Source organism: Prorops nasuta, unplaced genomic scaffold (assembly GCF_024137725.1).
Source record: "Prorops nasuta isolate Cenicafe-Biocafe unplaced genomic scaffold, Cenicafe_Pnas_1.2 PNAS00008, whole genome shotgun sequence".
Taxonomy (NCBI): domain Eukaryota; kingdom Metazoa; phylum Arthropoda; class Insecta; order Hymenoptera; family Bethylidae; genus Prorops; species Prorops nasuta.
In genome coordinates this window covers 8,916,750-8,940,725 of record NW_027116805.1, presented here as the reverse complement: position 1 = coordinate 8,940,725, position 23,976 = coordinate 8,916,750, and the positions used below count along the sequence as shown (strand labels likewise).

At 43.1% G+C, this 23,976-nt stretch overlaps 3 protein-coding genes across 4 annotated transcripts in view; 1 reads left to right on the top strand and 2 right to left on the bottom strand.

The window, feature by feature from the left end:
• The first annotated feature begins 23 nt into the window (after positions 1-23).
• LOC136775799 (serine-rich adhesin for platelets-like) lies at positions 24-11,241 on the top strand. The gene is made up of 5 exons (XM_066730873.1): positions 24-39; positions 200-10,120; positions 10,195-10,333; positions 10,416-10,535; positions 10,914-11,241. The coding sequence occupies exons 1-5, from the start codon at positions 24-26 to the stop codon at positions 11,239-11,241; spliced, it is 10,524 nt and encodes a 3,507-aa protein (XP_066586970.1).
• A 371-nt stretch (positions 11,242-11,612) lies between these two features.
• The window catches only part of bdg (bedraggled), a 34,524-nt gene continuing 22,160 nt past the window's right edge, over positions 11,613-23,976 (bottom strand). The window contains exons 4-14 of one of the 2 annotated variants that reach the window (XM_066730336.1): positions 19,391-19,572; positions 19,078-19,294; positions 18,740-18,993; positions 18,284-18,664; positions 17,921-18,201; positions 17,716-17,847; positions 15,734-15,961; positions 15,460-15,657; positions 15,244-15,291; positions 14,711-15,138; positions 11,613-14,373 (exon numbers count right to left, since the gene is read on the bottom strand). In XM_066730336.1, coding sequence (XP_066586433.1) covers positions 13,971-14,373; positions 14,711-15,138; positions 15,244-15,291; positions 15,460-15,657; positions 15,734-15,961; positions 17,716-17,847; positions 17,921-18,201; positions 18,284-18,664; positions 18,740-18,993; positions 19,078-19,294; positions 19,391-19,572 — 2,752 coding nt within the window. In that variant the 3' untranslated portion in view covers positions 11,613-13,970. The remainder of the gene's footprint in view (positions 14,374-14,710; positions 15,139-15,243; positions 15,292-15,459; positions 15,658-15,733; positions 15,962-17,715; positions 17,848-17,920; positions 18,202-18,283; positions 18,665-18,739; positions 18,994-19,077; positions 19,295-19,390; positions 19,573-23,976) is intronic. The other variant, XM_066730337.1, reaches the window with a different exon arrangement.
• LOC136775503 (TNF receptor-associated factor 5-like) lies at positions 15,968-17,682 on the bottom strand. The gene has a single exon (XM_066730338.1). It carries the CDS (start codon positions 17,550-17,552, stop codon positions 16,080-16,082), a length of 1,473 nt encoding a protein of 490 aa, XP_066586435.1. The 5' UTR covers positions 17,553-17,682; the 3' UTR covers positions 15,968-16,079.

Sequence of the window (23,976 nt, the reverse complement as noted above, 5' to 3'; positions counted from 1 at the left end):
TTTTAAAGTAATCATCGGTAACGATGAATGGTATTCCACGTGAGTAAACGCTATAAGCACTAATTTACTATCTCTTTAGTTGAAAACATTACCTAAAATATTAAAGCTTTTCCAATGACTATTAGATAATTAAACTGGTAAGCGTAGCGTCGACACAAATCTAAATGCCCGCATAAACACTGCAATATAATAATTCTAGGAAAATGTTGGAAAAATAATGTTCAAGTCCGGAATACGTATATCCACAATTATGCAACATATTTTGATAATAACTGTGATAGTAAGCATACTCAAACGTGTCACGACGTGTCAGAAAATAAGCACGATTGGTTGAATTATCTCGAGCCACGTGTAAGGGGTGGCAGTGATTCAGATCCCAATGCAGAGACTGCGTGTCCGGCGGAATCGGCTTGGGATGACGAAATAGGAAACATAATCATATCGATCGGAGTACAAACCAAAGCGAACGTAGGATACAATGCAGGAGGCTCGCGAGCGACGAATGCTCCAAATAACTTGGTCATTTACAAAGATAACGGCTTGCAAGTAGATCTCATTGACTCAAATTTCGCTACAGTCGAGTTTCACGAAACCATTGTAATTTGCAATGCAGAAGAAGGAACCTGCAACATTACTAGATCGGTACAAGCTTTATCGCCAGGTTTGCTGAAAAGTATAGAGCAGAGGTCACCGGAAGCAATAGCAAAGGATCTTCCACCATTGTCCATAGTAATCTCCAAAGTTTCCAAGGCCACCTCGTTCGATAAAATACCAACGTCGGATAGGTCAGCTTCTAGCATTTCGCTGGACGAAGAACCTCCTCGTACGAGTGGCCTGAGTAAACGAGATTCTAGCAGGTTGGAATCGGTAAGGACAAAATCTAGGACCAGTAGCGTTGGAAAATTGAGGAGGAGCACCAATCTGACACGAGACTCTTCTGTCACTGCTGATGCTGCTTACGAGACTTTCGAAGATCCTGGTGGCAGAAGGAGCACGGAAAAGTCCGCAGCCTCGAGGTTCTCCTCCAAATCAACCGCGCGATCCTCTTCGACGCCAAAACGAAGCTCGAGCTTGAGAAAAACGACTTTCTCGAAGAAAGACTCAGCTTTTTACAGGCCAGCGAACGAGGAAGAAACCGAAGTGTCGTCCATCACGGATAATGTATCACGAGAGCAAAGTTATGTTTCAACGGGCAGTGAGAAATCCAAGAGAAGATCAACGGTGAGGGGAGAGCGGAAGAGCACGATCGCGACAGATCGATCAGGTAGATCGACTCTAGGTAGATCGGAAGCGAGCGAACGAGCTGGCTCGCGAGATACCATTACTTCGGAAAGAACGTCCTTACTGTCTAGAATATCGTCAGGCTTAAGCGGAAAGTCAAAGAGTACCAAGTCCAGCATCGTGGACGATGCGATGAGCAGCCGTAAGAGCAGCGCTCGATCTTCGCGCGTACCCTCCAGCAGAAGCGTCCTCTCGAGGACAGCCTCGAGTATCGAAGAGAATGAATCGATGGCGGCGAACGAGGATGGTGGTGCAAGGGATGGGGGAAGCTTCGTCGCAAGAACGAGCCTGCAACGAACGGGCAGAAAGTCGACGGTGAAGGGATCCGTGCAGTCCGCGGGAGGACGGAAGAGTACGGTCGACCGAACGGGCAGATCCACCCTGAGCAACTTGGAAGCAGCTGGACGAGGAGCGTCGCGTGACAGCGCCGCTCGGCAAAGAGCCTCCACGCTATCGAGAAAATCAACGGCACCGAGCGTCGGGACGAGGAGCGTTAAATCTAGCCTCGTGGAAGACTCGAGCAGCCGAAGGAGCGCTCGATCCTCGCGGCTACCGTCCAGCGGCAGGAGCACTTTCTCGAGGACACTCTCCACCAACGTGGACTACAACAAGGACGAGTCTTCGCCGGCTGATATCAGCCGGCGGACGACGAGAAAGTCGACGAGGCAAGAATCTTTATCGCCCGAGCTCGGGCGGAAGAGTACGGCGGATCGAACTGCCAGATCCAGCACCTTGAGTAACTTGGAAGGAAGCAGGGGAGGAGCGTCGCGAGATAGCACTGCTCGGGAGAGAGCATCCACGGTATCGAGAAAATCCGTACGATCAAAGTCGGTGCCGAAGAGCTTTAGGTCCGGCACGGCCGAAGCGGCGGACGATGCGAGCGTTAGAAAAAGTGCAAGGTCTTCGCGCTCGCCGACGAAGAAGAGCATCTTTTCCAGAGGACAGTCCAACGAGTCTCTACCGGCAACGGACGATGATGTCAGGCGAGAGGGAAGTTTTGCTTCGAGGACTAGCCAAGAGACGTCGAGAAGATCGACGAGGCAACAATCTTTATCGCCCGAATTAGGGCGAAGGAGTACAGCCGATCGATCGGCTAGATCCACTCTGAGCAATTTGAGAGGAAGCGAACGGACAACGTCGCGAGATACCAGCAGCCAGGGAAGAGCATCTTCGGTATCGAGAAAATCCACGCGTTCAAAGTCAGTGCCAAAGAGCTTCAAAAGTACAAGTACAGTGAAAACGATGGACGATGCTACCAGCCGTAAAAGTGGACGATCTTCGCGCACGCCAACGAGTAAAGGTATCTTCTCCAGAGGGCAGTCCAATGCTGAAGAGAGCGAAACATTGGCAACGGACGACGGTGTCAGGCGAGAATCAAGCTTTATTTCTAGAATTGGTCAACAATTGTCAAGGAAATCTACGGTGCGAGAATCAGTGGCACCGGAAGAAGGCCGGAAAAGCACTCCGATGACTCGATCGGGCAGGCCAACTGTTGGCATCAAAGTAGAGGCAACGGAACGAGCTGGATCGAGAGGCAGCGCTCTTCGAGACAGATTGTCCACACCGTCTAGAAGATCAACGGCGCAAAGCGTAAGGACAAAGAGCGCTAAATCTAGCATCGCGAAGAGCTCTCGATCGTCGCGCGTGCCCTCGAGCAGAAGCATCTTCTCCAGGACAGAGTCCAATGTTGAAGAAGACGAGTGTTTAACGGCGACGGATGACGAAAGCTGCGAACCTCTTAGCGTCTCAAGGGGTAGTCAACTATCGATGAGAAACTCGACCATGCGAGAATCTTTATCGCCCGAAGAAGGGCGAAGGAGTACCGTGGATCGATCCGGTAGATCGACTATGAATCGCTTGGATGCAATGGAGCGAACGCCATCGCGCAGTACGCTCGATCGTCAAAGAGCGTCTAAACGATCGAGAAAGTCTACGCGCTCGAGGTCAACGTCGAGGTCAACGTCGAGGTCTATGAAATCTAGTGTAGCGGAACCGATAGGCGATTTAAGTAGCGGTAGAAGCAGACGATCCACTCGCGTACCGACAGGTGAAAGCGTTTATTCAAGGGCCACGTCTAATCTTGATGAAAATCAGTCCTTGCCATTGGATGACGATGAAATGGAAGAAGAAAGTTATATTTCAAGAATGAGCCAACGAACAACGAGACAATCAACGATGCGAGATTCTTTCCTGCCTGAAGAAGGACGAAGGAGCACGGTAGATCGATCGGCTAGATCGACGGTAAAAACTTTGGAGGCAATGGAACGAACGCCATCGCGCAGTACGATGGGTCGACCGTCTACACCGTCTAGAAAATCAACATGGTCAAGGTCAGGGTCAAGGTCAAGGAGCATGAAATCTAGCGTAGCCGAGCCGGTCGATGATGTAACCAGCCGTCAAAGCGGAACATCTTCTCGCTTGCCTACCAACGAAACCGTCTATTCCAGAGGCAAATCTGACGCTGATGATATAGAAAGGTTTTCCTCTCTAGTAACACCGAAAGATTCTATAGCGACATTAGCCATAGTATTTTCCTCAGCATCCGAATCAAAACCGATGGATGATATGTCCATGTCGAACGAATCGGATATTGAGAATTTAGATAGCGATGAACAATTGGCACGCGAGGAAAGACGTGCTACGAGTATGAGGAGTAAACGGGATTCTGGTAGGTCCAAATCGGTAAGATCAAAGTCCAGATCTAGCGCCAAGAGAACCTCCTCTGCGACTTCTAAGACTAATTACGAGATTTCCGAAGATAATGATACAATAGATGCTGCGAGTAGGCCGGAAGTTTCATTTTTAACCTCAAGATCCTCGAAACCATACACGCAATCCATTTCGACACCAAGAACAAGTTTAAGTACGAGGCAGGGTAGTTCGTCAAAAAGAGGCTCCTCGTTTTATACGCCAACAGACGATACTATTCTTTCGAGAGCACTGTCAACTGCTGAAAGTGACGCGATACCTACTATTGTAGCACCTAATGATTCTGTGACTACCGTAACCATAGTAATATCATCGCCCACCGTGTCAAGATCAACTAGGTCAGACTTTGGATATTTACCTAGCGAGGAACGACTAATATCTGGGCAACGTCGTTCCACAAGTGCTAGGACTAAACGAGACTCTGCTAGATCAGAATCAGCAAGAACAACAACTAAATCCAGCGTTGGAAAAGTGATGAGCGATGTTAGCTTTAACAGAGCCTCTAATTACGAGTCATTGGGCGATGATGATATTACGGAAAGTACAAAAAAGGCAGGAGTTTCATTTATCAGCCCACGAACTTCGTCACGATATTCGGAGCTTACGACAACGACAAAACCAAGCTCGAGCTCGAGGCAAAGCTCGCGTTCAAAGCCAGCTTCGTCGCTTTATGCGCCAACGAACGATAGCGTTTTCTCGAGGGGACAGTCCAATGCTGAAGAGAGCGAATATTTATCGGAAGCCGACGATGAAAGGTACCAACCTATTAGTCATTCAAGAGGCAGCCAACAATCAATGAGAAAGTCGACGATGCAGGAAAGTTTATTAGCCGCCGAAGAAGAGCGAAGGAGTACCGTGGATCGATCCGGTAGATCGACGGTACAAACTTTGGAGGCAATGGAACGAACACCATCGCGCACTACGATGGGCCAGGAAAGAGCGTCTACACCATCCAGGAGATCGACGCGGTCAAGATCAACGTCAAGGAGTATTAAATCTAGTATGGCTGAGCCGGTGGACGATGCAAGTAACCGTCAGAGCAGGCGATCTTCTCGCAAATCAACGGGCGAAAGCGTATTCTCAAGAGGTGAGTCTAATGTCGAAGAAAATGAGTCTTCGCCATTAGACGATGATGAAACGCGAGGACAAAGTTATGCTTCGAGAATGAGCCAACGCACAACGAGAGAATCGACGAGGCAAGGATCTTTATCGCCCGAAGTAGATCGAAGGAGTACCGCAGACCGATCTGCTGGATCAACTGTAAATGATTTGGATGCAAGGTCGTCACGAAAACCATCGCGTAGCACGATTGGTCAGGAAAGAGCATCTACGCCATCCAGAAAATCAACGAGGCAACAATCTTTATCACCCGAAGCAGGAAGAAGAAGTACAGCCGATCGATCAGGGAGATCAACTGCAACTGACTTGGATACAACGTCAGGAACGTCACCACCACGCAGCACGATTGGTCAGGGAAGAGCATCTACGCCATCCAGAAAGTCCACGAGGCAAGGATCTTTGTCGCCGGAAGCAGGAAGAAGGAGTGCAGCGGATCGATCGGGGAGATCAGGGGGATCAACTGCAACTGACTTGGATACAACGTCAGCACTATCGCGTAGCACGGTTGGTCAGGGAAGAGCATCTACGCCATCCAGAAAGTCAACGAGGCAACAATCTTCGTCACCGGAGACGGGAGGTAGGAGTACCGTGGGCGGATCGGGTAGATCAACTCTAACCAGCTTGGATGCAACGTCACGAATACCGTCGCGCAGCACCATCGGCCAGGAAAGAGTATCCACTGCACCATCGAGAAAATCGACGAGACAGGGATCTTTATCGCCCGAAGCAGGAAGAAAAGGTACCGTAGATCGTTCAGGTAGATCAACTCTAAATGATTTGGATGCAAGGTCACGAACACCATCGCGCAGTACGGTTGGCCAAGACAGAGCGTCCACCCCATCCAGAAAATCGACACGCTTCGCGTCAACGTCAAAGACCATCAAATCCGGTATAACTGAGCCGGGAGACGATGCAAGTATCCGCGAGAGCGGACGATCTTCTCGTACACCAACAGGCGCAAGTGTCCATTCGAGGACGAGATCCAGTGTCGAAGATTACGAGTCTTCGCCATTGGACGACGATCAAGCGCGGGAACAAAGTTATGCTTCGGGAATGAGCCAACAAACAACGAGAAAGTCAACAATGCGGGATTCTTTACTATCCGAAGAAGGACGAATAAGGAGCACGATGGATCGATCAGGTAGATCAAGCGTAAGCAACTTGGATCATGTGGAACGGGTGTCATCGCACAGTTTGATTGATCAAGAAAGAATATCTGCACCATCGAGGCAATCGGCACGTTCCAGATCAATGTCAAGGAGCATCAAATCTAATATAGCAGAACCGACTGACGATGCACCTAGTTATCGAACTGAGCGATCTTCCCGTTCGCCAACTGATACAAGCACTTATTCCAAGTCACAGTCTAATCGTGAGGAAGGAATACCAAGCGTAGCAATACCAAAAGATTCGGTAGCAACTTTGGCTGTAGTAATTTCAACACCCACTATGTCGAAATCGCTGAATGTCATGCAGATAGCGACTCAATCAGATTTGGATCAATCGGCCAGCGACGATCAGCTTACACTCGATCAGCGACGTTCTACAAGTATCAGAAGTAAACGGGATTCCAGTAGATTAGAATCGGTAAGATCAAAATCCAGCAAGAGTGTCGGACTAGTGAAGAGTGATGTCAGCTTTAACAGGCCCTCCAATTATGAGATATTGGGCGATGATGATGGTGCGAACATTGCGAGAAAGACAGGGGTTTCGTTTATGAGCCCGCGCACTTCGGCACGTTATTCGGAGTCTGTTGCAACGACGAAACAGAGCTTCGGTTCAAGGCAGAGTACGCCTTCGAAATCGGCTTCGTCATTTTATGCGCCAACACGCGAAAGCGTTCTCTCCGGAGGACGGTCCAATGTAACAGAGAGTGAACGATTATCAACAGTGGATGGTGTAACAAGAGTACCAAGTTACATTTCCAGGGAGAGCGGGCAAACAATGAGAGATTCGACGTTGCAAGGATCATTGGCATTCGAAGAATCAGGAAGAAGTACGACGGATCGATCAGGCAGATCGACTTTAAGTCATTTCGACGGCGCAGAAAGAGTAGGTTCGCGCGGCAGCATGATCGATGAAGAAAGAATGTCGGCGGCACCGTCGAGAAGATCGACGCAAGTGGGCACAATGTCGAGAGGCTCGAAAACTAGTTTTACCGAACCGATGGACGAGCGCAGCAGCAGCTATCAAACCGGACGATCTTCTCGCGTCCCGACGACCCTAAGTGCTTCCTCCAGAGGACCATCCAATGTTGGAGGGAGCGAAAGGCTGTCGACAATGCTGGATGGCGAGAGTCGGGAACCGAGTTACATCACTAGAGGTAGCCAGCAAACCGAAAGAAAATCAACCATCGGTGCAGGATACATGGATTCCGAAGGCATGCGACGGAGTAGGGTAGATCTAACAGGTGGATCGACAACACCGAGTACCTCAGTCGGTGTGGAACGAGTATCGTCGCGCAGCATGATTGATCAGGAAAGAATGTCCACGCCGTCTAAGAGATCGACGCAAGCGGGCTCGATGTCAAGAAGTTTGAAGGGTAGTTTTGCAGGAGCGACGGAAGAATACAGTAGTTTCCAAAGCGGACGATCGTCTCACCTGCCGACCACGGCAAGTCTTTCCTCGAGGGGACAATCCAATGTCACGGAGAGCGAAAGGTTATCAACGGTATATGGTGCAACAAGAGTGCCAAGTTACACTTCGAGAGATGCCGAAGGAACAGTGAGAAGATCAACAATAACAGATTATTTACCATCCGAAGCAGATGGAAGAAGTACGACGGATCGATCGGGCAGATCAACTTTAAGTCATTTCGACGGTGCAGAAAGAGTAGCTTCGCGCGGCAGCATGATCGATGAAGAGAGAATGTCGGCGGCACCGTCGAGAAGATCGACGCAAGTAGGCTCGATGTCGAGAGGCTCGAAAACCAGTTTTACCGAACCGATGGACGAGCGCAGCAGCAGCCATCAAACCGGACGATCTTCCCGCGTTCCAACTACCGCAAGCGTTTCCTCCAGAGGACCATCCAATGTTGGAGGGAGCGAATGGCTGTCGACAACGATGGATGGCGAAACTCGGCAACCGAGCTACGTTACGAGGGGTAGCCAGCAAACCGAAAGGAAATCAACCATCGGTGCAGGATACATGGAGCCTGAAGAATTACGAAGAAGCACTGCTGATGCATCGGGTAGATCAACTCTGAGTTATTTCGATAATGTGGAAGGTGTACCGTCGCGCAGCATGATGGAACAAGAGAGAATATCTGCACCGTCTAGGAGATCCACGCAAACAAACCCAATGTCGAAAAGTACCAGAACTACTTTTGCAGAACCGATAGAAGAATACAGTAGTTATCAAAGCGCGCGATCGTCACGCCTTCCTACCGCGACTAGCGTTTCCTCCAGGGGACAGTCTAATGTTGAGGATAACGAGTGGCTATCAATGACAAATGATGATGGTACTCGGGAACCAAGTTACATTGCAAGAGGTAGCCAACAAACTGTACGAAAATCAACCATCAGTGGATTCTTAGAGCCTGAGGAATCGCGAAGGAGCACAATCGATCGTTCAGGTAGATCAACTTTAAGTCACTTGGACGGTGCAGAGAGAGTAGGTTCGCGCAGCAGCATGATCGACGAAGAAAGAATGTCGGCGGCACCGTCGAGAAGATCGACGCAAGTGGGCACAATGTCGAGAGGCTCGAAAACTAGTTTTACCGAACCGATGGACGAGCGCAGCAGCAGCTATCAAACCGGACGATCTTCTCGCGTCCCGACGACCCTAAGTGCTTCCTCCAGAGGACCATCCAATGTTGGAGGGAGCGAAAGGCTGTCGACAATGCTGGATGGCGAGAGTCGGGAACCGAGTTATATGACGAGAGACAGCCAGCAAACAGAAAGACAATTAACGATCGGTGGATATTTGGAACCTGAAGAATTGCAAAGGAGCACGGTAGATCTAACTGGTAGATCGACAATGAGTAATTTTGTCGATATGGAACAAGTACCGTCGCGCAGCATGATTGATCAAGAAAGAATGTCTACACCGACCAGGAGATCGACGCACGCAGGCTCGATGTCAAAGAGTTTGAAGGATAGTTTTGCAGGACCGACGGAAGAATACACTAGTTTCCAAAGCGGACGGTCCTCTCACCTGCCTACCACGGCAACGGCAAGCGTTTTATCACGAGGACAATCCAATGTTTTAGAGAGCGATTGGACACCAACGGTAGAAGAGGAATTCCGCGAACCAAGCTACGTTTCACGGGGTAGCGAACGAACCGTAAGAAAATCGACGATGAGCGGATACTTGGAGGCTGAAGAGAGGCGAAGGAGTGGTACGGTAGATCAATCAGGGAGATCAACTCTAAGTAATTTGGACGCAATGGAACGAGCAGCGTCGCGCAGTCTCATCGATCAGGAGAGAATATCTGTACCGTTCAGGAGATTAACAGATTCGAGGTCTATATCGAAGAGCATTAAATCCAGCAGACCAGATGCACAGATTTTCCAAACTGTTTTCCTAAACGAATTGATTTGCATAAGTGAAAATATCAAGAATTTGATCAACTCTGGTGGTAACTTATGTTATTGTACACCCTCTCCCGATGATCTAGTTAACAGAGAGCTCGGGCGTTCGAGCAGTAGAACGCAAGACTATCGGCTTCCCGACACTGAAAATGATCAATTAAATTTCTCAAATAAACGTAGTATGACGATAGAAGGTGGCTCGCTTATGTACGACGACTTCAGAGACGGTGAATTAAATATTGAAAATGGGATCGAGCAGAATGATGATGGGAGAAATTTTAGAAGCAGAGACAGTAAAATACGGTTTAGCAGTGCGCATTCCAATATTCCTGACAACCGAAGCGCGTCGAATATTTCGAAAAGGTCTAGTGGGAATATGAGAAAAAAATCGTCCGTTGGTACCTTCAGATCAGGTAGATCGAACATACAGGATAGAGACAATAGTTTATCTCTATCCTCGTACAAACCAAATTTGGAAAGTAGAGCTTCGAAATCAATGTCTTTCCTATAGAAAAATGAATAATTCTCTGAAGCAATATTAATGTTCAATTAGTGGTAGGTAATCCAACTAGATCCGAGTCGATTTCAGGAAATGGCAAAAATCAAAGTCTGCAGTATAAATATGAATGTCAAACTTCGAATACTGTTTTCAATCAGTTTTTCTCCAAGCATCAATTTAGAAATAAAACAAAGCAATTTTGCTTTCGAGTATACAACTGGAATGAGATATTCTTTCTATATATACTAAGATAAAAAAGGATACGCGCACAACAGGGATCTAATTGATTTAGGGATACGAATATGGCAATCGTTTGATCATTTGGACATAGATACATGGACGAGGCATAACATGCAGATACTGTTCATGGAACATCGATGCTTATTATCAATCAAGTATATGTCGACTGTATTTGAAACAATTAATTTGTAAATCTATACATTCCGAAAGCTGAATATAAATACCAGGAATCACACGAATTGACGAAGATAACTGTAACGTCGGCGCAAGAAAAATTAATCAAGATGAAAGCATTGAATTCTTTTTAATGTGAAAATTTAATAGAGGAGGGAAATAACAGTGTAGCTGCCCTGAAAATATAAATAGTACTTCCGAAGAATCAATGCCAAGAATTGAAGCAAACAAATAATAAAGTACTTGGTGACCATAATGAGTACGATAAAATAGAAAAACAAGCGTAATACAAATAATCGAATGTCTAACAATATTTTATACAATCAAATTCAAAATTTGGAACGTTTATCACTTATCAGATACCAAACCGGATTCAGAATGAAAGATAAAATTTCTCAATTATTCGAAAATAAACGAAGATGTGTTTGTCAAGTCAATTTCAGTTATAATAACATAAACCCGAGACTCTCATCAAATAAAAAAATGTCTCGATATAATTCCAACTTATATGAAAATGTAATTGAAAGACCTGCTTGTTTTCGACCCATCAAAAGTCTAAATGAATGTCTTAACAATCTATGTGCTAGAAATTCCAGTCGTTGTGATAATAACCGCTTATCAAATATAAAAAATTGCTGTCATTGTAGAGTACGAAATTGTAACAATTTAAATATTCTATTCAGATAAATTTATTCCGTCATCAACCTTTTATAAATCTCGAATTTATACCATTTTTCGTTTAATTATACTCAATAAAATCAGAGAAAAATTGAAAAAGTTTGTGTATAATTTAATTTTACGTATACTTAGACCTTTATTTATCAATTAATTAGGCACACATATACAATATATATATATATATATATATATATATATATATGAATAAGTTACTTTCAATATTAATACCGCAATATATATTACAATTGTATAGCACTTTCTTTATTATCTAATGCTTTGTAACTATGGCGGTGCATAAGCACACATCAAGGCCCATATACTGAATACACGTCGAAGGGACTTAGGTTTGGAATAGCTTATCAGGCACAATACAAAAAATAAATAATATACTTCAGCATGTGTAAAAATTTTTTCCTGTATTTCTCATCGAATACGAAAATATTTTGGTATAAAAAGTACACTGAGTAATATAATAAAGCAAGCTTATATGAGAGATTAACTTACATTTAATGTGCCATTGCATTTAACGGGCTCGGCACCAGTAACTTTCTTATGTTACTATTTTTCTTTCGGTATTTTAACTTTTGCCACAGTAAAAATAAATACTTGCCTAACATTTGTTGATTTCACCAAGTTTTTTATAATTCGAATATTTTCTTTTACTATATTATTAACGTTACACGTAATTATGTACTTGCCGTTCTTTTTGTGGGATAAACATTACAACGCTCTTAACTTTTAATCAGGTCCATATGCATCTTACTAGAGTACTTTACAGTTTTCAAATCTAATTGATATTGATCGAGAATCCAAATTATTTTTTAAAATATTTCAGACATTTATTTGACAATAGAACATAAATTAATTTGTTTTAAATTAACTATATTTATTGATTTCTCTCTATGTACAAATATACTTATGTATAATTTAAGTATTTGTGATAAAATACAAATTTTAAAATTTGCATATTTAATTGTATAATAAATATTGCAATGATACTAGTATAGTTTACAATTACACGTAATGTATATGTAAAAACGTTTGCTGAAGTCCATAGCCAAAAGAAGAATTTTATTTCTATTTAGTTGAAATAGGCTGAAGCTCAACAATGACCAATTACGGTAGGAAATAATTTTTTACTAAAAGATGTGTAATATTGAATTTTTAGGCATCATCCAGTAATACGTAATATATATATATATATATAAGTTAGAAATGGTTAGTACTTGTCGCGAATATTATGAAAAGGACTTGTCACTCTCTTTCGTAGCGACTAGTAACTACCAAAGATTTGATTACTTAAAAAATTGACTTCGCTAATTATATGCACTACGTACCGACAAATGGAAAAATAGATCAGTTTTTACTTATTTTGCTTCGAGACGCACCGATATAATGATTCCTCCCCCTACTGGCACGAGCAAACAATGGTATTCCTTATACCGACATTAAAACGAGGATCTCTTATACCGACGATATCAGAGATCGAGAAAACACACGAATGCATTGACGATACGCCGGTAATGGTCGATAGTAAATTATTCAAATAGATTACTAAATAGATGAATTAACCAAATTACGCGTTCTTTTCTTTTGGAGAACATGAATGATCGAGTCGTTTTTGTAAAAGAACATAAAAATTTTATTTTCTGATCTGTAATGTCAGGAATAGCGGTTACACTCACTTTATAAAAGCTTTTGGATTAATTAGTATCGCATGGTTCATTCGTTCTTTTTGCTGAAGGATTTTCATTATTCTGTTCTTGTCTAGTATAAAGATACAATTTATTTTTTTCATTATAATTAGCATAAACGCCTAACACACTGGACGGACTATACACTCGCAGAATCAATCGACTATTCGGGACTATTAATAAAAATACTTAGAAAGTAATCCAAGTTAAATCGTTAAAACGCTATATCTGATTATCTATTTACAATGATACTAAGGAGAGAGGTACACTAATCGACATAAATGGCGACCTTCTAGATGTTCGATCTATTTACTCGCAAATATCGAGCTATAAATTCTAATGATCATCGAAATATACATTTCACTGATCAATTCGATCGACGAGTCTAGAGGAGCGATGATTTATTTTCCAACGATTGACTCGAATAACTAAATGTAACTCTAAAGGATACATTAGTTTTCACTTAACGATAAATAAAAGACACCATTTATGCTACCTTTATACAATCCTTTCGCTTAATGACTAAATTGCCTTTGAACACATTTGCGAATCAAATTCTAACCAAAATCGAAGCTCGCGCTACTATTGATTGATTAGCTTCCAAGTTAATTACAGCAGTCGTTCGAGTTAAGCCCGGTTCCACCGATGGACTTTGGAAAATAAACAGAGCGTAAAGCCATACCTGGTTTAATGCATTTAGCGTAAAAAGTAACTATTGAAAATTAGTATAATTATTCAACCAAATCCGCGTGGAATCGGGCCTTAATTACGAGGAAGTGCGTTGCGCACAACACAATCCCCTGAAATACTGATTTCAGTCTACATGATAAATGAATTTCGAGCGTTCACCGGGCTTGACACGAATCGTGGATTTTTGTTTGTACGTCAGCATGGAGGAACACTTGGGGGAGGGGGAGGGGGGGGGGGGGAGACAGAAAGAGAAAGATTAGGGTAAGGAGATTTGTTTCGTTGACCGATCTTCAACGAATATAAAAAGCGGAAGTTGATTTGTTTGGAGTATAGAGGAAACGAGGAGAAGAGCTTTTATATCACAGAAACGGAGTCATACGTTTCATCCGCAGTCTTTTTCTCGGCGGCATTATCGTTTGGGAGCTCGCTGGGGACTAGAGCGACAATATTGGGGAGGACCAACGATTCCTGGCCTATCGGCGCAGCAGCTTCGACTAGATTCTCTACGGATGCGGCTACCGCTGGCTCCTCTTGCCCGAAACTTCGACGAAGCGTCGCTTGTGTTCGCGCCGTTCCACGACGTATACTGCTGCGAAGCAAATTCGCCACATCCGATGGCGACAAGTTGCTACCGGAAATCATCCCTGAACCCCGCTGCTGCTGCTGCTGCTGACCTCTCTCCAACGTCGAATGAGTACGTTCTATCATTATCCTATCCACCGTACTTATCCTCGTTGTCCTGTCGATTGTGCTCGGTCTGAAATTCATCAATTCTTTTTATCATCCTTTTCCATCGTAGTTAACAAAGATTTATTAATATAAAATAGCATTTTTTCAAATATAAATTGCAACTTGTAATTTAATAATAAAATTGTTCTGTGGTTTTAGAAAATATTCCGACTCATTATTCCGTACCACAAACGACCATTGTTTGTATCGTTAAGGACCAACAACGGTATATATATATATATATATATATATATATATATACTATATACATCACTTAGCGATATTCGTCGTTAACTTGGGCCTAACGATATTGAAATTTATAGATAAGAGTCGCAGAATTGCTCTACTGGTATTTTTGTAATTACCTTCGCATTTCCGTAACGGTATCAGAGCTATTTCTTGTACCGACGAGTTCCGGTCTGATGTCAGTGATGTTGAGCGTTATGTCAGCTCTAGCTCTTATTCCTTGGTCCATTTCTACCAAGACTGCGTCATAGTCTGGAGGGGGAGGTTGCAAAGCTGGCCTCTGCCTAGTTGTGCTGCCCTCGCCAAGGACATTCGCTATCCTCCTGACGCTTCTGCGGAAACTCTGCCTCAGCATCTTGGCGATCCTTGCACCAGTAGCCGTCGTGTAGCTTGGTGGTGGTGTGTATTTTGGCGGAGGATCCTCGAATGGCACTTCCGTTGCAGCCGGAAGTACCCCATTCCCGTGAACGCTTCCATTCCCCTCGTCTATCTGCGTCTGTTGAGGATCCTGAGGCTCCAAGGTTGGCCTGTACAAGAGCTGGATTCTCTAAAAATTCCAAGGAAATTTGTCATCGAATCGTCCCCACAAATAATCATGAATTTTAATCAATGATTAAAAGCGTAGAATAATTAGAAAAATATTTGCACTTACTCCATGACACTGCTCGCAGTGACTTACGCTAACCCCCACCTGTTCGCTCTATTGTTAGCATAAAATAGAAAAGCCCAATGTGAATGTTAATAGCAATGAGATGTAGATTAAGTCGATTCGATTGTTACGTTCAAATAATGGGAAAAGTTTCAGGGTACTTGGAGATTTTGAAGGTGTATATTTGCTTATTGATATCAAGTTCAATCGAACGCTTACATCGAAAATATCAGGAGGCCCACTGTTTAGATAACGACAGGTCTGAATAACTGCCACAGCTGGTATTATCAAAATTGGTATCAGCTGGATCGATGCTCCTAATTGTCGTGCCCATATCGCCCAGTAATCCCTACTAGTCCGACGATACGTGTAAAGCTCTCGAAACCCACTGCTCTTAAATATGGTTATTGTTAGTACCTGCAAAAATTTAAGTCACATGTATAAAAGTGACAAGGAAAGCTCTGAGACTGTGACCATATAAAATAATTCTCACCATAAGAGTAACTGGCAAGATAACGTTCCAAGTAAAAGATAAAAGGGGCCCAGCCCAGTGTCTTAAGCAACGTCCTGTTGGTGGGAATAATTCTGCAACTACAGCCTCTCCAGTGTGTGGACGCCCGCGTACAGCAAACACTGCTCCAACTTGCACCAAATATAAGACCATAATCCACCAGGCTCCACCAATTGTATAGTCCAAATAGTACACTACGTAAATACCCAACTGGAAACGTCGAATAGCACATACCAATGAAAATAGTTTATTAACTCCGTGTATCTAATTATTATTTAATCATACCAGAAACTTAACAAAAAACAAAACAAAAATAAATAAATGAACGTTACAAAGTGCTCGACCCAGTAGTTTGCACATCCTTTACTTGGATATCAAAAAACATGACGTTATTTTTTATGAAACCAGAATATCTCGTAAGAGTAGTATGAGGAATGAACATGTAAATCCCAGATTCCTTATCAGGCTTATCAGCATAGTGTTTCTCTCTGGCTACGGTTTTCACCATTTTTCTAACATCGTTCGCAGGGTTTTCTTGATCCCTCAGGACTACAGTGGCTCTTAAAATACAAGGCCAGTCCAATAATGGATCCCATTTCCCTTCCACGACTCTCAGACATCCAATTATGTGGCGATCTCTCCATTGACCCTTTCCATTCAGAAATAATTCCATTCTTAGCGTGTAACCATATTCTTTATTCAGAAATGCCGGACTACAGAGAACCGTATCGTTTTCCTTGGCATCTGACATTTTTTCCCTGTACCTGTCGATTCTCCACAACAGTCGTCCATTGGTCGAAAGGCTTTCTGACTCTAAACAACTAGATAATTGCTCTGATTCCAAGCTCCTAACAATCTCTTCTATGTGTTTCATGCTATCGTCAACTCTCAACTGCAATTCTTCTATGCTTTTCTTGCTCTCTATCACATTTTCTTCCAACTCTTCTACTTTGACTTCCTGCCTTTTCACCGCCTCAGCATTTGACTCGACATTTTGAAATATCTCATGAATTTTGTCTATGAGTGTATTTTGCCTGGATGACATTTCTTGCGAACTTTTACACCTCATCTCTAGCTCCAATTTTAGATCGTGAATTCTTTGCAATTGTTCCGTCCACTTGCCACTGACCAATATGCTCTCTTTGGCCAAAAAGGTTTTCAAATCCTTCAGCTCGTTGTACCATTCATCAAAAATCTTGTCTTGTTTCTTCTGCTCCGTCAACAGTTCTGACTGAACTAATTTCAATTGCTCAGAGATCTGATAAAAGTTCATGCTTGTTCTCTGTTCCATATTATCACAAGTTAATTCCAAGCTGTTTATCCTCTGATCGAAGACAGCAAAATTTCTATTAGAGTCTTCGGAAACATGAACCAGGTCTAATCTCAAAGCATCCATGCTATCTTGCTTGACCTGATAAAATTTCATGCTGTTGGCAATCGTGCTCTCCAATCGTTTTCTTTCATTTTCTTCCCTGTCTATTGCAGATCTTAGCAAAGTCAACACAGATAGAATTTTATCCTTCCAATCAGGCTCCACTTTTTGCACTTTTTTAATTTTCACTACTGGACAGAGGCATTTGTGACTCTCCATGGTCCTTCTAGGCACGTAAACTCCACATTTGTTGGGGCACTCTTCCAACACTGCTCCACAATGTTTAATGTGCTCTGTCAGGTATCTCTCTTCCAGGAAATCATTACAGAAATAGCAAGGAACGCTTCTGCGAGTTACTGTATGGGCGTTGTTGCTCATCATTCTCGATACAAGTTTCTTTTGATACTGATGAGTCCGCGAGTTAACCATGCTGATAAGCTTTATCAGTATAAATGGATAGAAGAGATAAGGCAACAGGTGGTGTGTACACAATACTACGAGGTTTGATTCACTATTTAACTCAATGCTGATAAATCAGGTTTACCGAAAGTCCAAGCAGCTGTTAATATCTATCTATGTACGGGAATCTTACCTCCGTAGCCATCGGCAGACCAAGAATATAAGCGCAGGCACAGCTGAAGAAAGTTATGGTGGTCTCCCAAAGCTTCATCATCTTTGTGTTAATGGCCATTATCCCTGTTATCACACAGTGCCATATTGCCAGCTATAAAATAGACGCATAATGTAAGAGAGATCTTTACGAATATGATAAGCAATGATTAAGAGGTGCTTCTTGCCTGCTGAGCAATTCCAAAGAGAATCAAAATGAAGTAGAACAAAACAGCCCAGAAGGGTGACACTTGCTCGGTTCCTAATAATGCAAGGGTTGCAGGTACCAGCTCAGTAGCCAGCCTTAGTACTTGATAGCCGGATTCCATGCTTGGATCTGAACCAGGTCGAGTTACACGCTGACCCATCAGGAATGACGCGTGGGACATAAATCTATCTGGTGTATTGCTGTATCCCGAGGGTGCTGGCTGATTAATGGGCCTCAGGAACGTGTATCCAGATATTCTCTCTGTTCGAGAGTAAATGAAATACATGTATATTATTGCAATCATTGATTGATACAAAAGTGGGACGATTGAAAAATGTATTACCGAATGAGCTGGTTACATAAATGTATCCATGATGCCTGAGAATCTGGGCACAAGTGTTGGCCAGGAAAGCAGCCAGCAATAGAACAGCAAACGTCAATACTACAACAAGACTGGTGTCCCTTTGCAGCAGGTGTTTGTGCTTATTGTGAGCTGCAATTTGCATAGCAGCTGCTCCTAGAAGACCCCAAGTGAGAAAGACTTCTGTGGAGGCAGCTACCCAGGATCTGCTATTGAGGAAAAATTCATTCCAAACTGTTGCTGGAAAAAGCTGATGAATGGAACCCGGTGGTGTCAAGCCTAAAAGTTTTGTGCACAGCACCAGAGTGCCAAACACTGGTACCAGGGTAAATACATAGACTACTTTTCCATAAGACCTCAACCCTGAAACAATAATATCACTTAAAAATTTTCTAATACTTTTAAAGAATGATGATGAAATTATGAAATCTCAGGTACCTTTACTAAGCGAAACAAATACAATCATCCACACAACTGCTAGATTGAAGGCAACCTGAAACTTTAGAGTGATCACTCCAGGATCAGGTTCGTTCAGGTGATGCCTTTGGAGAACCGCACCACTGAAATAATCAGGTACAGTCTCGTACAATTTATAAGGATTACTGGCATTTTGCGATGGCCTCGTATCATCCCTATAGAGAAGAAAGGGCTCTGCCCATCTGTATCTATCCTGCTTCGTTATAAACGAATCCCTGAAACATAATGAGATAGTCAAAACACATAAGTGAAATGAAATTCCAGCAACAGCTAGTGGAATGAAAATGAAAGAAAATTACCGAAAGTAGACAAACATCCAGGATATCCCTACTATACTATAAATTCCAATAAATGCCTGGGCTGCGAGAAGTGCAATGCCAACTCCCTGAAATAAAGGGGAGATCTTCCACATGTCCACTGTCCCCGCTGATAATCTTTGCCCCAAGCATACTTGAAGTGTGAATAATGGAACTCCTATCACCAATGATAGAATCAAAAACTGTACAATGAAGTTTGCTATAAAAAGAAAGTGAACGAGGTTAATAAAATATGTCCAAGCAGAATGTGCACATATGCATTGCTCGATAAAGAATACTTTGAAAATCCGCTTACCTCCAAATTGGATACTAAGAATGGCGAATCTACTGATGTTGAAGAGACCCAAGGTACATCCTAGACAAGCCAAGGCTGGACTGAGTGCATGAGGCCACCTTCCCAAAGGATTCTCATCTTCATCATCGTCCTCTCCCCTTTCCTCGTTGTTTCTTTCCACATCCCTCTGCCTCTCACAAGTTCTAAAACATGAGAGATGAACGATTTGAATAAAAATTATTGTGTTCTTCGACATATCTCGCTTAGACTATATGGAGTAAAGAGAAGAAATAGTTAAATATAAATTTAGATTCGTTACAAGTATATCATGCCAACCGTTCTGTCATTCGCACTGTCTCGACAGAAATTCATAGCAAATCTTATCAAACAGCACATTAGCTCCAGAGGAATAAAATTTTTGTAACTTTCTCGAGGGAAGGTCATTTCGATAAGAAGCAGCGACTGATTAGCACGATTTTCAAAGCTAACGTTACGTTCCCATAATCTTTCTTCAAGGTAGCAAAAGGGTGATAAGGAATGCGAAAAGAGCTCCAGCCTTGTATCGCGCTCTTCCTTCCCAGAAGATGGAAATGAGATTAGCGCGTGTAACAAACATTGAAATAATTTTACAATTCGCATAAATTAATATTTATGAATTGGATCAAAATGTATTCTTCCTCCAGGTATAGAAAAGGAGTTGTTGGATTGGAGAATAAATTGGCTTCCTAGAAGCTGGATTATTGGAAGATCCTGTTGAGTGGATGTTGAATGTCGAGTAAGTCAGGCACACCTAGCGCGAGACACAAGGCGCAGGACGACGTGTACCGTTATTGCGAATGGGAATGGAGAGTCAAATGGGAGAGGCAGAAGAACTCCCACTCGATTGGTCGGTAGCCTTAAAGTGCAGTCGACCTTGTTTTGCGACTAGAAAACTAGCAGTTTCCCCCAATTGTGCACAGTATTCTAGGAAGTTTTCAGTTTTGTGCCTTGAGTTATTCATGGCGTTTATACGTGTAGGGAGAACTTTTGTACCATGAATGTGGTGCGCATAGATTTTTTACTTTCTCTTATTTATATTTACATATAAATAAAATTTGAAAAATTCAAATATACCAGCTCTTGTTCAAAGCTAGAACATTTTATATATTGATTAGTATAAATGAAATTATTTATACAATAAATGGAGAGTATACATATAATTTGTACCAGAGTATAATGGCATGAGAAAAATAAGAGTGGAGCAAATTCGTCTATTTCAGCCATCGATGCACGATAGAAATTATTTCTAGGAAAATACGGAGCTTTTCGTTGATTCTTAGAGTTTATTTCAACTATACCTTGTGCAGAAGGTCAACATTGAGTTTCTACGAAATAAGGAGAATGGACGTCAGTGGAGAACGGGGCTTATGGATTAATCGATAAAGTGGACACTAATAATGACCAACGGGTTGTGGCTAGCCTCGTATACCAGCCAAGCAATACGATTACAAACACGCAAACCCTATTTTCGATGCGAGGAAATTTCGCTTCAAAGGTTTCTCGCCATCTCTCTCTCTCTCTCTCTCTCCCTCTCTCCCTCTCATTCTTTCGTTTACTGTTTATTTTATCGTTCCAATCGACCACCGCGATGGTCGATGTTAATTTGCTCGACCGTGAACCACCACATTTCCTGCGATATCAAGATCACCTCTGCTCGAGCGAATTTCCATTCTCTTATCAGATTCTCAACAAAACGTTTGACGAAAAATCCCTGAATTCAATGGAAAATGGGAAAATAATCATTTTCAATACCAACGAGCTGTTAATTAAGGATTTGTCGAAGGAAACACGAGTTTATTTACGTTATGAATAAAATATGACTATACTGCCACGCAATTATTTTAATGGCCAATGACGGATTTACGTTATTTGTCTCATGGCTTAGATCTCGACAAACAAGTCCATGCAGGCCATGCAGCTGCACTAGATGCTCAAGGAGATCTCTTCCCAGTTTGGCAACGAAAATTGATCTCGATCCGCGAGCCTCGTCGAAATTAGTAACTATATCTTCAAAACGATTATATCATTGTTATTTATACTTTGAACTGAATTAATTTCTTTCCATACTCCAACGGTTCTTTTTGCTGCTTTCCTTGCACGGTGATTACATCGACAATAATTTTCAACCACTACACCCACACAATCCTATCTAATTATCCAAATAGAAATTGCCATTACTTAAGTTAGAAATTTGTATATAGCATTACATGATATGATAAAAATGCCACGATTTCCATAAATAAGAAAATTTAGCTTTCAAGTGAAAATTATAAGAGGATTCGTCAAGATTGGTTCTTTTTTCGATGGACATTTTATTGTCACGGTTGTTTAACGACGAGGTACGCGAACGTTCAACAGGCTGCACACAAGCAGGTGAGTACATCGGCCATCGGCCGGGGTGACCTTGATCCGGAATGAAATTCCGAGGATATAAAGGGGTGGGGAAGAAATGGATTTTTGAGAAGGAAAAAGATGGTGGTGGTGGTCCAGACTATATATATAGTCCAGAGTCAAGAGTGGAACTGATCCTTTCGAGTGGCTCTTTTCGCACGGTTCTTTCGATCGGTCATTCGGGACGACTCGTGTGAACCAGTGCGAGCGTTCTCCAACCTCGAGTCGTCCGCTTAGATCCGGCAACCTTGATCCGCATCGAAGCTCTAACAGGACCCATTTCTGACCAGTAGTGTTGACCGACCAGTCGAGCCTGCGGCCTCAACTATTCCAAGCAACATTGGATCGTCTATACTATATTATTTATAGGCTAACCTAACCCGACCCAACATTACAATACTTAACGAACTGACGGATGCAACCATACCAGATTTATCGCCCATTAAATTGTCCCAAGCCCCAGGGCGGCTTAATTAACCTCGAAATATAAACGCGATTAATTACAATCGAGAGATTAAATGGAAAAGTCAGCTAAAAATAACATAATCGTTTTCATGATGTCCGCTCATCGGGCCAATTTTTCCAACTCGATACTGATCGATAAATAATAATCTTACGATTTAGGGACATGTCTTGATGAGGATGAAAAAAGTCGTAGAAAATGTTGGAATAATCGCAAGGAAGAGAAGCTGAATGAGAAAGAAGAGCGAGTGGAGCGGGTACCAATAAGATGGCGACTGGGGATTTCAATGAGAGAGGAGGCAGTGCATGTGCGTGTGTGTGTTGTTGGTATAAGGAGAAGAGGGAGAGGAAGAAGAGATGAAAATGCGAGGAGCGTATCTTAAGGAGGTTTCACAAAGGATTTCTACCTTATACGATGCCTCCGCTGGCTGCAGTAGAAATACTGATGACAAATCGTCGGATCATGGTTCATTTTTGACTCGCGTCACGCATGAAGCGTCAACGACCGTTTCTCTCAACTATTTATATCGGTTTACTCTCGCTAAACTCCTGCAGCTTTTTCTCCTTCCACTATCTCATCCCACTGTTTTTCATCATCACCAAAGCTTCTCAATCCTCCCCGAGGTTTCGTGCTGTACTTTCTTCTTGCATCGAGGCTCGAGTACACCGCGCGCGCGGTAATGGAGGCCAAGGTTCCAGCGCGCCACAGGATTAGCTCAACGTGTTCTCGGAACAATCGAATTTCGAAATGAGTAGCTTCCGGTGGTGGGAGGGAAGACACCGATACTTTATGCCACTTTGCCACTTTCCTCCTCCACCTCTTCCTCTATTAACGCCAGCGGCACGAGACCACTGCAGAGAATCAGCTATATAGAGTCTCGCAAGACGCGCGCTACCGTCTCGCAGCACAGTCTCATCTCGCATGCATATCCCCTCCCATCACAGTTTTCCTTTCAGTTTTTTCTTCCAACTCTGGCGCTATTCGATAAGCCTTCCCGCAATGTCAGCTTTAATGTGTGCTCCTGCACGCTCCAAACGTTCATTTGCCGCTCGCACATGCATATACTTCCGTATCTCAGCTTTTTTCCATTTTTGTTTTTTTCTCTTTCTATATGCTCCGCTAATCCAGTTTTCATAACGTTAACATTGAAGTTTCTCGAAAAACATCATCGTCTTTTTGTTAATGACTTTGTTACGTATCCATGCTATAATGGCGAGTGTGTAGCTCGTGGTAAGTGATGTTTAACGGCAAAGAACGCAGCAGCATCCGTTGTACACTTTGCGCAGGTCGTATCGAGGCTAGTTGTCGTGTCAACATTGATGATGCATTATTCGACTGAATCGCATAGAGAGCGATGATCGCAGGTATATAGCCTCGCTAACCGCGAGCGGCCGGGCCCCGCGAACCTTTCTTGCCGATTCCACTCATGGGACTTATTTCTTTCTTGGAGCGCGTTAATTTATTAAGCTTTTGTGGTGCATGCGATGTCAACACTGAGGCTCCTTTCGCGAAATCATCCTTCTCTCTCTCTCTCTCTCTCTCTCTCTCTCTCTCGGTATTTGCTTCATATATACGACTGTGACGTCATTGGGCCACGTGGTCTCCGCTATCGAGAAACGTGGAGCGAACGCGGAAAAGGTCCGTTTTTCTCAATCCGGATCTCTAATGGAGTTTTTCCTCCAGACGAGGAGATAATCGGCGCGGTGCATGGGCG